Source organism: Camelus bactrianus, chromosome 13 (genome assembly GCF_048773025.1).
Source record: "Camelus bactrianus isolate YW-2024 breed Bactrian camel chromosome 13, ASM4877302v1, whole genome shotgun sequence".
Lineage (NCBI taxonomy): Eukaryota > Metazoa > Chordata > Mammalia > Artiodactyla > Camelidae > Camelus > Camelus bactrianus.
Genome location: NC_133551.1, coordinates 57144249 through 57158591, shown reverse-complemented (window position 1 = coordinate 57158591; position 14343 = coordinate 57144249). Strand labels below are relative to the sequence as shown.

The following is a 14343-nucleotide window of genomic DNA, read 5'->3' as shown; positions in this document are numbered from 1 at the left end:
GCCTGTGTCCTATATTTCTTTCTCCTCTTCTTGCCTGTCAAGCATAGAGCAGAGGTGTGGGGTTCTGGGCCAGGAAGCCCTATGTGTGGCTTCTGGGGCCCCTGTGAGCTCTGCCTTCTCCAGCAGAGAAGAGCTGAGGAGACACCGGAGGTCATGCAGCAGTGAGCTTGCTGAATGCTCATTGAACCAGAGGCTGCTCTATGCGTATTACAGGCCTTGCCTTGATCCACCTTTTATGACAACCCTAGGTGCTGTCACTCCTGTAGGTGAAAAACACGAGCTCAGGGAGCTATAGTGACTCACCCAAGGTAACAAGGCTAGAAAGTGGTAGAGCTGGGCCCCAAAACCGTCTGAAAGATGACATTACTATCCTAGCAGAATGTGATGTCCTGATTCCCAGCAGGCAGTCACTGAGACCCTGCTCTGTGCCAGATGCTGTGGTAGATGGTGAAGATGCCAAGACTATGCTGGGATGGGTATAACAGTTACAAGGTCCAGAACAGCACAGGAGAGAATGTTGAATGCTCTCAGGACTTCTTGGAAGAGGGGATAGTCTGAGTTGTATCAGCCGCTTCCTAGGTGGACAAGTGGAGGTAAGGTGCTTCAAGCAGAGAAAATAAAGAGCATGGGAAATAGCACAGAGATTTGGAGTATTCTGGTGTACTTAAGGATGGTAAACAGAATCTTTCCTGGTGCAGGAAAGATGAGGTGGGCTGGAGCTGGAAAGGTCTGCAGGGGCTGGATCAGGGAGGACCAATGGTTCTGGGCTAGGGAGGGTGTGTGAGCAAGGCCAAGGGCTAGAATGGAAACAAAGCTGCTTGGAAGGCCACCTGGCTCCTATGGAGCATAGGTTGGAGGATTCAGGGGTTGGCAGGAGAGGAGACACAGTTATATATATAGTTAGACACTCTGTTCTAGTCTCTGCCTGTATTCCCTGAGCACTTGTTTGGCCACAAGTCACGCAGATGTTCCCATGGTGGTGTATAGGAGACAGACACTGCAGCAAATGTTTTTGGTGCCTCTGTTGAGGCAGGCATTGTGCCAGGCACTGGGACAGAGACAAAGATGAGGAAGATACTGTCCCTTCCAAAAGACAACCAGGAGAAAGAGACACCTTGTGAGCAACTTAGGGTGCCAAGTGCTGAGGAAAATGTGTGTCCAGGGCACCAGGGAGCAGAGAGGACAGATTACTCTGACTCTGTCTGGACAGTCTTTCAAGGAGGTGAGAATTGAATTGGGTCTTAAACATGAGTAGTTCACTTCACGGTCAAGGGGGAAGGGAGGGCACCGCATTCCAAGCAGATAGAAGATCATATGCAAAGACACAAAAGAAGATAGGAGGGTATTTGGGGAAAAGTTTCCCTAGATACGGATGGAATCTGGGTTATCTGGTGGGGAATAGTAGCCCAAGAAGCCAGTAAGGACCAGTGTAACTTTCAGATTGAAATGTTTGGGCATTAAGACGGAGTAGGAAGTCACTAAACAGAGGAGTGTTATGATACGGTCTCTGCTTTTAAAGAGACAGTGGGTGCCAGTGGGAGAAACTGGAGGCAGGAGACAAATGAGGAGACAGGTAAAATAGACCAACAAAGAATGAAGAGGTCTGACCTTGAGCCGTGGCAGTAGGAAAAGAAAGACAACGCTTCCTTTCCTGACCCTAGAGTTGGCTTTTAGAGTTGTTTCCCTTCATGGGCCAGGCACATAACTAGACATGGCAATTTGTTGTGACAGGACCTGGGATTCCAAAAGAAAGCTCTCTCTTGGGACTGGTGACTTGAAGACACAGCCTTCCTCTGTGTGTTGAGGTGGGGGATGGGAGGACTGGCATGCCATTACGCAAAAAGGGAGATCTAATGTGTACCAGCCATAAATTCCATGATTCAAAGGCACATGAACACTCAGAGCCTCAATTTCCTCATCTCTAAAAAGGGAGATCATATCACTTATTTTGTGTTAACTCATATGTTTGTTCATTAGTTTGTGTATTCATTCAACAATTATTTATGGAGTACTTACCACGTACCATATAGTGTGTGCTAGGTGCTGGAGATGCAGTGATGAACAATATAGAATCGACCTCTCTTGCCCTCAGAGAGCTTGCTGTGAGGATAAATGAAATAACCCTATCAACTATAAAGCGCTACCCCAGTCTCATTTTCCTACTTCTTTTCTCCATTAAGATTGTAATCGGTTTTACTCTTGACTTCTTCATTTTCTAATCTCTATATTCTCGAGCAAGTCACTTCCCCTTTCCAGAGGATTCCTTACTCATATTCAGCTCAGAGTCTAGGCATGGCTGTAACTACAAAAGGAAGGAATACTTTTCTGAAAGAAAAAGTTTCTAGGGGAGACTTCACTCCAGAGAGGAAATAGTAGCAGATAAAGTCGAGAAATCCTAAGCACGCATACCTTTCTTTAGTAGGTATCCCTTCCAGTTTTTCTCCACCCACTCTTTTCATATTCCATCCCTATTCCCTGTCTTTCTTAGCTGCGGTCCCTTTAAATGCGCTTCTCTGGGTAATCTAGGCGGTGGGGCAGAAAGCGCGTTTCTCCTCGGGATTGAATATTAAGTAGTTTGTCCATTTCGGGCTGCCGTCCTGCAGGTCCGCCATATTGTCTGCTGAAGCTGCCGCCGAAGCTGCCGCCGCCAAGTAGGAGCGAGCGGGGCCGCGATGGGTGAGTAAGGATACCAGGCAGTTGGGGTCTCGGGCTGAGGTAGTCTTGGGGTTTGGGGTCTGGCGAGAGCCTGTCTCCAGTCGGCCGAGGATGTCTTGAATTCCATACAAATAGGTTTGAGGGGAGAAGGCAGGCTGGGAGTGTCGCTCAGGCCAGTTTGGGGCTGGGTTAGGGCCCATGCGGGGAGCAGTCTTTGGGGGCTGGTTCCAGGAACACCTTGCCTCTCCTGTAGCCCCCACGTGGTGACCCTGAGCCGGATCCCACGCGTTCCTGGAGGCTAGAAAGGGTTCGACCCCCTGCCTGCGCAAAGCCTGTAGCTGGGGGCCGGGCTCCCGGTGTCAGGCCCTGGTGGCGCTTAAGGGAGCCTTCTCCAGGCGTGTTTGACCGACGCGCATCTTAACTGGATTCACTGGCTCCCGTGAACTCAGGGAAATCCTGCCTACGTCGCAGAGAGAGCCCTCTGGCGAAGGGACGCCAGGTGAACCAGCTCCAGGCCTGTAACTAGGGGCAGCCATGCTGAAGGCAGCTTGGGCCGCTGAAGGCCGGGAGAACTTACCGAGCCGAGGCGGAAATGGGGTGGTTCGGTTGGGTTCAGAGTGACAGCCGTTGTAGTGGTAGAAAACCAGTGCCAAGACCTTGTGGCCATATATAGGTCGGGGACTTTAGGTTTCTGGGCCCATCCCCGGTTAGGAGAAAAGGAGAGACCTGTTGCTCTTTCTAAAGGGACTCTGGCTAGCCAGGCCTGTGCTCAGAGATAATATGATGGCGGAGTCTTTGGACTTAGGGACAGAACCATCAGTGGTACTTCCAGTCCAGCAATAAAAACTATTAACTTTGCTAAGCTTTTTCTATGTGCAGGCATTGTTCTGATTGCTTTATTGTCACGTTTTATTTAATATGCACAACTTAGTGAGATAGATACTACTGTTATCCCTGTTTTACAGATAAGGAGGCTGAGGCTTAGAGAGGTAAAGTAACTTACCCAAGGTCACACAGTCAGCTTAAACCAGGGTGATCACTCCAGAGCCCTAGTTTATAGCTGCTGTTCTTTATGGCCTGGCCCCCTAGTGGTTGTGCTGGAAAAGGGGAAAAGAAAGCTTTTAACCCTGGGCAGAGTTGTAAAGGTGTTTTGTTTTGTTTTGATTTGTTTTTGCTAGTGGGCCCACTCTGAAATCTTTAATCTGAAAGAAACTGAAAAATTCCAAAGTGAATTGCTAACCCCAGCTATTTGTGTGTGTGTGTGTGTGTGTGTTGGAGGTGAGGGAGATAAATGAGATTCTGGGATTGAGTTTTGTAAGCTCCCTGATCCTGAGGAAACATAAATTATTCCCTTGAACTTCAAGGCAATTACTAGATCTGGTATTATAATCCTGCCTGCTACCTCCTAGCTATCATCCAGAGAAGTCACTTAAATGTCAAATGCAGTAACGCATATGGAAAGCATCTAGCGCAGTCCACAATAAATGTTATTTTCCTTCCTTTCTGAGCCTTCCTTTTCTCATCTCTAGAAAGAGGGGAGGGGGCAGTGTTATCATCGAGGTGTTTGAGAACTAAATAAGATACCACAGTGTTTGCAGACAGTAAGGGCTGTATAAATATCAGAACAGATTCTTTTCCACCTTCAGTAATGTTAGTTTCTTTCCCTTAAGCACTCCGGTTTCCAGAATCCTCTATTAAGAATGATAGGCCTGTCTTTGTAACTGCAGCTTTTTGTATCAATGAAAATTTCTGAGGGCTTTTATATTACAGATTTTGTATTGGCCTTCAATTTCAGGAATACTGGTGCCTCAAAGGGAAGGAGCTAATGTTTAGTTTATTAAGCCCAGTGAAATAAGTTTGGCAGTTAATTACTCATTTTTTTACAGATTGGGAAACTACCTCAGAGAATATAACACAGCTAGTAAGCAGCAAAGCCAGAAGTGGGATTCTTACCCATTTTGCTGCACATAAACCTCTAAGAAGACTTAAGGTGTGATTAAAGTTAGTCCTTTTCTGGTAACCTTTGAAATGAAAGTTCTTCCGTAGAGCAACAAACTGACTGGGGTCCTGAAAGGCATTTTTAGTCTAGCGTCAGGCAGCCTCCCCTTTTCTCTGCAGCTCCGTTTCTGGTACCTCCCCCTGCCTCACCTTGCACGTTGTCTTTCTAAACACCCAGCTACTGATGTTTTTGTTCTGTGGGGTTTTTTCAGGGAGGGTTGTTTTTTGTTTTGTTTTTTTCTCTGATCATTATACCACAGGGGTGATCCTTATATTTGATCCTAACATCAAATCTGAGGTTCTTTGGGTTATCCCCATTTATAAATGAGTGAACAGGGCTTGAGATTAGGTGACTAATCCAAGGCTGATAATCTGGGCCCTAGTGCTGGGGACACTGACATGACCTGCGCCACACCTCCCCGAATCTAGAACCTGCTGTTTTGCATTACCTCTTAGGCATATTCTCTTCAAGCTCTGGCCCATATCCTATACTATTTCGCATGCACCAAACTTGACTAGCCTTAACACACTTTGTAGTGATTTCACTGCTGTTAGGAGCCCTGTGGGAGTGATGCTTGCAGCTCTAGAAGTTAGTTTTTCTAATCCTCCCTAGCAGAGACCACAGCCTCTCAAGACTAAGTCTTGACAGATACTGGTTGTTTTATCTCTATTCCTGCCATCCTGCTAATCAGGAATCTGGCAGCATCTTCCCAGCCCCACCGGGTGGGTCTTGATTAATATAAACTCTAAACCAGTCATTGTAAATTCTATCTCCCTAAGCAGTGATCAATTTAGGCATGGGCATGTGATGCAGATCTGGCTAATTAGATGTGAGGGGAAGCCTGGAGGACTTCTGGAAAAGCCTTTCTTGTTTAAAAGAAATTTGGCAGGTTTTTTTTTTCCAACTTATAATTTAACCAAGCTATGTGTGTGAGCTTCAAAAAAAAAAAGAGAGATGAGAAAGCTATAATAATAACCAACACTTGTATAGAACTTGCTATGTGCTAGACACTAAGTACTGTAATACTAATTCACTTAATTATCAGATTCTCACATTCTAAGTTGAAAAAACTGAAGCACAGAGAGGTTCGGTATCTTGCACAAGGTCAGAGCTTACTAGCTCTAGAGGACTGCTTAGGTAGTATGGTTCTAACCAAAATAAGGGCTTCTAAGGGCAGTATTCTGCCTCAGGAAAGGAAAGAGCCCTTTTCTGACGCTGAAATTGCCATTAGCGATGCTGGGATCATGAGGCAGAATTCATAAATAAGAACAGGCAGTTCTAAGGGTGAGGGAAGACAAGATGGAAAGAACCTGAACTCTTCATGATCTTTTTGAAATTGTCCTGTCACTGGGGCTCAACTAGGATACTGAAGGCTGCTTTAGTTTGCTTTGGGCTGCAAGTAACAAAACCTTTCTGATAACCCCTCCAGGTCAGGAAGGCACTAAATTGAGAAGGCACTAAACTAAGTGTCCCACAAGCATCAAACACACTCCCCCTTTCTGGCATGCCTTTCCTGCATTTTTTTTTAATTGAAATATAGTTGATTCACAATGCTGTGTTAGTTTCAAGAGTACAGCAAAATGATTCAGATTGTGTGTGTATATATATATGTGTGTATATATATATATATATATATATATATATATATATATATATATATATATGTTTTCAGATTCTTTTCCATTATAGGTTATTACAAGATATTGAATATAGTTCTTTGTGCTGTACAGCAGGTCCTTGTTTATCTGTTTTATGTATGGTAGTGTGTATCTGTTAATCCTAAACTCCTGATTTATCCCTCCCTTCAAACTTTCTGCATTTTTGTTGACAGTGGAACCATTGGCCCAGACACTAGGGCATAAGATAAAAATCTTACCCATCTTTGGTTCCTTATTCTTTTCTTCCCTTTCTGTATTGGCAGTTGTTGGATGCTGTGTGATCCTGTTACTGATGTCGTCCCTAAATTGCTTCGTGTTGGTTTTTGTCACAACATAGTCTCACAGAGCCTATAAATTCTGTGGTCTTGAACCTTGATGAGTCTCAGGCTCCTTGACATGAAAATATGGATAATACTATTTATTAATGTTGATAGTGAAGATTCAGTAAAATACTAGATACCAAAAAATATTGTAGATTGTCAAGGTGGTGTTATTTCAGGAGCCCTCTGAATCTGTCCTACAGCCTCCTCTACCATTACCATTTGTGCTATAGCAGTGTTGCTAAAACACTCACCTGATCCCTATCACTGTACTCCTTAGCTTAGGAACTTTCGTGGACTCCTTATGGTCTACAGGATAAAATCATAACCCATAGGGTCAGGTATTCAAGGCCTTCCTGTTGACTGTACTAGTCTTACTCCATTTAATGTTTATCCACATATGCTGCATTCTACTCAGACCACCTTCTTGGTATGTACTTCAGCATTCCTGATAGAGAAAATGACCTAAGCAGTCTCTTCCCCACCCATCCTTTCCTTTGGAAATCTTGCCTCTTTTACAAGATCTAGTTTAAATGCTACCTTCTTCATGGACCTTTCCCAAATACATTCTTTATGCTTTCCAAACTGGAAGTAAGATATCCTTCTGAATTCTGTAGCACTTTGTTCTTGCCTTTCATGTAACCCTTTTCATATTTTATCTTGTGTTATAGTTATTTCATTCTGTAATATAATTAGATCTTTGACCAGTTACTTAATCTCCAGAGCCCTATTTTCCTCATCTCTTAAAATAGGAATAATAGTATCCGCCTCACAGGAGTGTTAGGGTGATTAAATGAGCTAATGTTTGTGAAGTATTTTAGCATCGTGTTTAGTACACAGTAAGTACTCAATAAATGATAACTAACTGCTGTTAGTCGATCAGTGAACAAATAAAGTACTTAGTGTCAGGCCATGTGCTAAATATTAAATATAAAGGATTAATCCATCTTTTAGGAGAAGGCAGAAACATATTATGAATACTTGTCAGAAATACATTTTTAGGACAGGCAGGCAACACTTACTCGTTAATTTCAGCAAATGTTTACTGAATGCCTACTATATGCCAGCAACTGTCTAGGGCCTGGAAATACAGTGGTGAACAAAACAGACAAAAATATATCTTTCTAGTGAAATCCCAGAATTTAAATTCTAATGAGTGATTGAGTAAAATCAACCAGATGGACACTGGCAGGACACCTAGAGAGTCCCACACAATTGGTGAGCTCCAGCCAGTTGTTGCCATGGAGGAATGTAGGTCTAGTGTTGCCTTATTGCATAATTTCCCATCCCTTTCCACAGCCCCTCTGCCCCTTGAGAGGTTGTAAATCTGGATTTTCATATGATTTCATAATGAATTAAATATTTAAAAAGTTAACTTTTAAAATCTAAAAACATCGACTTAAATAAAAATAGATTTTTTTAAAGAAAGAAATAAAATCTGAAAACATTAAGCTAACCAAAGATAGACTATTTGAGGCCAAATATAGCCCAAGAACCACCTGTCTTATTTATAAATTTTGTCTAATTAATATTCTATGTATTTTAACTATTTCTTAAGCAGTCTATGTATTTTACCAAATTCTGTGTGTTAAAAAAATTTTTTTTAAGATGAAGACAAGCATTTTTACATGTCTTGCTGATCATGATATCATTGTACATTCAGTAAGTATTCTTTTTAAGCATATTATACATTTGGAGTAAGATGCACAAGAGATTATAAGTCCATATTTTAAATAATCTAGTAGATAATTTAAAATCTTTGGCTAACTTAGATCTATTAGCTGGTCATTATGTTATTTTATTTTGTTTTATTTTGACATGGCAGGTGAAATTCTGATAATTAGGAGTCTTACTTCCAGAGACATCAGCTTTGCTGTTTCTTTGTTCCTCTTGCTTGCATTATTAACATTATCCTCCATTCAGTTTCTTCATAGGACTCTAAGCTATTTACTTTATAAATGTTAATTTAGTTAAAACTAGATAACTTGTAAATCCATTTAACTAGGCACACAAACTACAGTGTGATGCAGTATGTTAAATGTGAATGAATGAGTATCTTCACCTGCTTGGGATAACTTCCTTCAGGAAAACTTGGCCATCTGACCAACAGATAAAAGTTGCCAGTATTAATAGGCTAATATCAATGAAGTCTTATTAATATATATTAGTATATATTACATGTCTTAATATATTCATTTCTATATTAGTAAACACACACACATATATATGTTTTTCTTCCCACATCCCTATTGATTTTGTGTCACATGCTTTGGAGGCCAATATAAAATGAGAAGTATTTGGCGTGGGGCAGTCCACAGTGCTAAGGGGGTCCACCCCAGCCTAGGGGAATTGGGGAAGGCCTTTAAGCTAATGAGACCTGACCTGTGGATAGGAGTTGTCAGTGACAGGATGGGAATGATTACTTCACAAGCAAAAGGTTTGTTGGCTAGATGGATTGGTAGAATGAGGGGAATGATATTTGGACCTTATCCTGATGACAGTGAAATACCATTGAAAGGTTTCAGTCTCATGACATGATCAAATTTATTTATTTATATTTATTCTATTTCTTGGACTGCTGGGGAGAATGAATTAAATTGCAATAGAATTCCAACCTGCAGGTTCTTGAATTAGTTCTTAAGTAGTAGTGTGGTCATCCTAGTAAGAGATGTTGATGGTGATTGAGGTGGTAATAGAGAATAAGAGAGTTAGATATTTGAATTGGCAGGGCTTGGTTATTAATTTCACCTGGAGGCTGAAGCAGGCGTGGGGAGAGTGGAATTAAGCATGACACCTAGGGCTCTTGCCTTGAGCAGCAGAGTGGATAGTGATGCCATTAAATGAGTTGAGTTTAAATTTGGATATTTTAAGGTATCCCTTTTTAACTCCAAGAAAAGGTATCCAGAAAACAAATGGATATAGAAGTCTGGAGCTCAAGAGTAGGGTCTGGGGATGGAGATAGAGGATTATTATCTATTTATCTCTATATGGTAACTAAAACCATGGGAATCACTGGTAGGACCTATGAAAAGTAAGTATCATGAGAGATAGGCTGAAAAGAGAAACCCAAGGTACATCAGCTTTAATGTGCAGGAAGAAGGGTATCAGTAGCCATAATCTGAAGAAAACAAGGAGTGACTGATGTCTAATAAACCAGTGGAAAAGAGTTTCAAGAAGAAGGAAATGGCTGTCAAGATTGAGTGCTGCCAAGAGGGCCAGCAAAATAAGGACTGAGAAAGTCTACTGAGTTTAGCATCATGCACTTGATCAGTGTCTTCACCAAAAACAGTTTTGATGGCATGGAAGCAAATTGGAGTGGACTAAGAAATGAGAGGAGTGGCAAACCGTTTGGAGAAATTTGGCATTAAGAGAAAAGGAACAGGTTAATAGGCTCTTATAAAGTCTAGGTAAGAGATTATGAAGATCTGAATTAGGGCATTGGCAGTAGGAATGGAGAATAAAAGACAAGAGACAGAGTCTAGAAATAATTAGGAAATAAAGCCCATCATTCTTAGTGATTGGATATGGGGATAAGGGAAAAGAAATTGTCAAAGGTGACCCAAGTTTCTGGCTTGAAAAGCTGAGAATATATTGGTACAGATTCCTAATCCCTTATATCAGTATTTCCTCAGCCTTTCAGTTCATTATCACCTTTAAGAAGCTTTTTTAGACATTTTTTTCCCCTAATTCATCTTTCCCGTGGAATTTTAATACACAGAAATACTCTATATCTTTTTATGTACTGTAACTGTGCTTTATACATAAAAAGAGTAAGCATAAAGCTTGCTTTTTATTCAGTGCAAGGTTAAGAATGACTAAACAAGATTTTTAAGTTAAAAATTAAATTAAAAACCTATTTATATTTAAGTTTATAGCTGTATTTGCTGAGTATCTTCAATGTAGTTTACTTACATAAATTGTAAGGTATCATATTGCATATGTAAATTAGCATTTATAAATACATAAACAATGTAATTGAAATTTTAGAAATCCTTTAAAGCTCTTCATTTTCCAGAAAAAGCAAAACAGTAGAAAAAAATTTCTTAAAATTATTTTTAGTAAACTTTTGGTTTTTTGTTTTGTTTCTGTTTTTAGTAAACGTTTTAACTTTTGTTTGATATGAGAATATAACTAGCTGCTAGGTAGTCATTCAGATATTATTAGCATTTTTCTTTTTAGCACTTGGCATAATTAATCAGGACATTTTAATTTATAGAATTAAATAATAAAATGTAAACTTTTAGTTTAATTACTAAAGCCTGTGTCACACACAAAAAACACTGAGGATCAAACATAAATAACATCCACAGGGCATGACAGGCAAGCACAGTCCACGTCTTGTCACATGACTTTCAAGAGTCAGCCGTCAGTTCAGAGAGTCTCTCAGTCTTCCTCTTGAAAGGCCATCTATTTGCCATAGCTCTGTAGTACAGTTCTTGCATACTTTTTGTCTGCCTTTCATGAAGTCGGTGTCAGTGTTGCTCATGTAATACTCAAGAAAACCCAACAAGAAAAATGACATACTAAGGCATTATAGGGAATTGAGACCTTTCAGAGTAGGAGCTGAGAAGAAAAGGAAATACCATTGGTTGTCAGCATTTAGGCCCTAGACACTTTCACATTACCTTATCAGTCATACTGGGCTGTAAAGTTGATTATTCTCATTTTGTAGATAATGGAAGCAGAGATTCAAAATAGTGGGTGGTTTGCCCATGGTTATGAAGTTGGGACCCAGCTCACCTGAATTCCAAATCGGTGCTCTTTCCCCCTACATTATATTGGAAGGAGTTGACAGAATTTGAGGCGCAACGTTGAGTGTCTGTTCATAGCATGTCTCATGGGGACAGAAAGTATTCCCTTTGTATGGCCTCTCAATCTGGTGCTTCTCCATATTGTCCTGGGCTCTTCGTACATAGGGCCTCAGAAGATTGCCTCACAATTCTAGCTTCTTCTTTTTGGATTAATATATAGGTTAGAGAAATCCTGCTTTTAATTTTTAAGAAGGGCTGTTGGAAAAGTCCTTTCTTTGTATTACCAAAAGTTAAATGAAGAAGAGCTAATCAGAGGGATTTGTGTAATTCAGCCTACAGACAGTGCAGAACCCTCCTTGTCGAAAGACTGGGGATGGAGGGACATAGTGCTGCAGAGTAGGAGCCAGAAGTTCATTGTTAGATCTCAGAGGCGTTTTGCTTGTGGAACTTTGTATTTATACGTCCCTAACCAAACTGGTCTTATTCCTCAAACCAACCTTGGGGTTTCTGATCTCTGATCTTTGCTCCTGGCGACCTGCTCTCCCTCCTCACCCCATTACCTTCAAAAATATTAACAATCTAGCCTTCAAAGACCATTTCAGAGATCACCACACAGTAAAAATAGTTCTCACTTTGACCCTCTGATGTCATTGCACACTTAGATTATCTTTTTTTTCATGCTGTGAGTCTAAACTAGGTTGTAAAGCTTCCTGAAGGCAGAAACTTTTGCAAAGTGCCTGGCACACACATTTTATTAAATGCATAATAAATCATTTGTCTATTTGCGTCAATTTGGAGATAACCATTTGGATTTTCCTTTTTCATCTTGATTCCTTGAACAGTGTGAGTGTTTGGGAGATACTCAATGAGTGCTTTGGCTTTGGCTTTGGCTTAAATGGAAGTTGAGTTCTTTGGTTTCCCTACTTTAAATCATTTTAACTCCTTGTAGTACCTAGTGGTTGTGGCAGTGGGATGTCCCTTGGAAAGCAAGAGCCTCCAGATTCTGCAGTCTAAAAGGGATATTTGGAAATTTTCTTCTGGAGAAATTGGACTGTAGCTATGCTGGTTCTCTCCTGTCTCTCACCACCCTCCATTCCCCATTCCTAGATCTGAGCATTGCATTTATATATAGACAGGCCAAAAGGACTAGTAAATCCTCGGAGAGAATTAGGATTAGAAAACTGGGACTGTCAACTTTATCTGGTTGATCCAGAACCTCAGTGTACCATACTTCACTTAGGCCCTGAGCTTTGAATATAAAGTTGTGTGTTCAGGAGATAGTTTTCCCCAAGTGATCTATTAGCTAAACCTAGTTTATAAGATTTTAACTTTTTTTCCCAGAGTGATCACTCTCCAGCCCAGTGATCACCACTTCAGATCCTTTGGAAAACTGAAGTTTAAAATGTTGGGATAGAATATTTGAGAGCCCTGTGAGGATCTGCCAGAATATGAGCAGCCTTATTGTGGCCCCATTGTGGACTAACCCAGTTGTCCATAGAGGAGTCTCTCCCATTGTCTTGGTGATTGGCAGTTCTGACACGCTTGCAAATAACACCCTGAGAGAGCCTCACGCTGTCAGACCTGTTTCATACTGTTTTCTTGTTTACAGTATTTCCTGGTCATGAAGCTCTGAGAGAAGTGTGAAAAGCTATTACCAAACCTAGTCCTACCTTACCAGCACAACATTTCACTATTTACAAAGTACTTTCATGTGTATTCTAATTTGATCTTCAGTATAACTCTGAGGTAGATAGGGTAAGGGTAGGAAAATTGAGATGCAGGTAAGTGACATCCAAGGTTGTACACTTGTTAAGGAGCAAGACCAGAAGTCAGATTGTCTGACTTTGTAGATCCTTTCACCAATACCACGCTGTTCCCAACGTGCCTGTTAATGGTTCATCCAGCACAGCTGCCTTCCTGTAACCTAGGTATTTCTTTTTAATATAAACCCTTGGAGATACTCTGCCCATTCACATAATGTTGAACATTTTAAAAAGATTTAAAAAAAAGATTTTCAAACCCTACACCAGACTGAAATAGCATTCACCTCAGCTCATCCTGTTTCCCTCAACTTTGTATTAACGCAGCTGCCACCACTACCAGTTACTCCCTCCCTCCTGCACGCGCGTGCACACAAACACACACACACACGATGAGGGGGGGCTTTAAAAACAAGAACAGATAGAGTTAACTCACAGTTGTTTTTGTTTCTCCTTTGAAGTGACAAATAGCCATCAAACGACTACCTAGCTACCTGCCAGTCCCTACAATTTTCTACTTTCTTTCATATCTGTGTTGGTATCATCTGATATTTGTATTCCCTGTTCCTGGCAAGAACTGGACCACATCTCATTTGAGGGATTGAGTCAGGCAATGGATAGGATGGTAGAATCCAAGAGGGAACACTGATACTTCTAAGAAATAACAAAGGAGTCCACTGTAGCTAGTATGTTGTTAAGTAAAGTATATGTAATGGAGAGAGCGTTGGCTTTAGTCAGAAAGATCTGGATTAGAGTCTTCCATTTATTAGCTGCGTCCTTTGCAAGTTATGCCTCAGTTTCCTCACTTCTGAAATGGGGATGCTGTATAAGTTTAGACTAAAAACTAAGCAAAATTGTTACTAAGTCATTACCAATGAAATTTGAATTTTCCCTGGGAACATCCCTCTCTAGAGGTTAGAGATTGACTTTGGCAGTTTCAAAAGGGAAATCTTGGCTTTCAGTCTGGATTTAGTAGATAAAAACTTTTCACCATGCGCAGAGACTTTGGAAAGAGTTCTGAACTGAATTTGAGAAGACTGCTTCACATCTAGCAGTGAGGACACAGATGTATGATTTTCTTGGTAGGAGCATCAGGATCCTTGCCTGCCTCAGTGCTTGACGGAGGTCTCCTAGCAGGATATAGAAATAAGTAACTTGACACAGGAAAGGAACTTATATACCAAAATAGTTTGTTAGTTT

The 14343-nt window shown here is 40.9% G+C and overlaps 1 protein-coding gene across 1 annotated transcript in view; it reads left to right on the top strand.

The window, feature by feature from the left end:
- Positions 1-2536: 2536 nt before the first annotated feature.
- Positions 2537-14343, top strand: part of KPNA6 (karyopherin subunit alpha 6) — a 39772-nt gene continuing 27965 nt past the window's right edge. Inside the window, exon 1 of the mRNA XM_010952177.3 lies at positions 2537-2676. Within this exon, the coding sequence (XP_010950479.1) occupies positions 2673-2676 (4 nt within the window). The 5' untranslated portion in view covers positions 2537-2672. The remainder of the gene's footprint in view (positions 2677-14343) is intronic.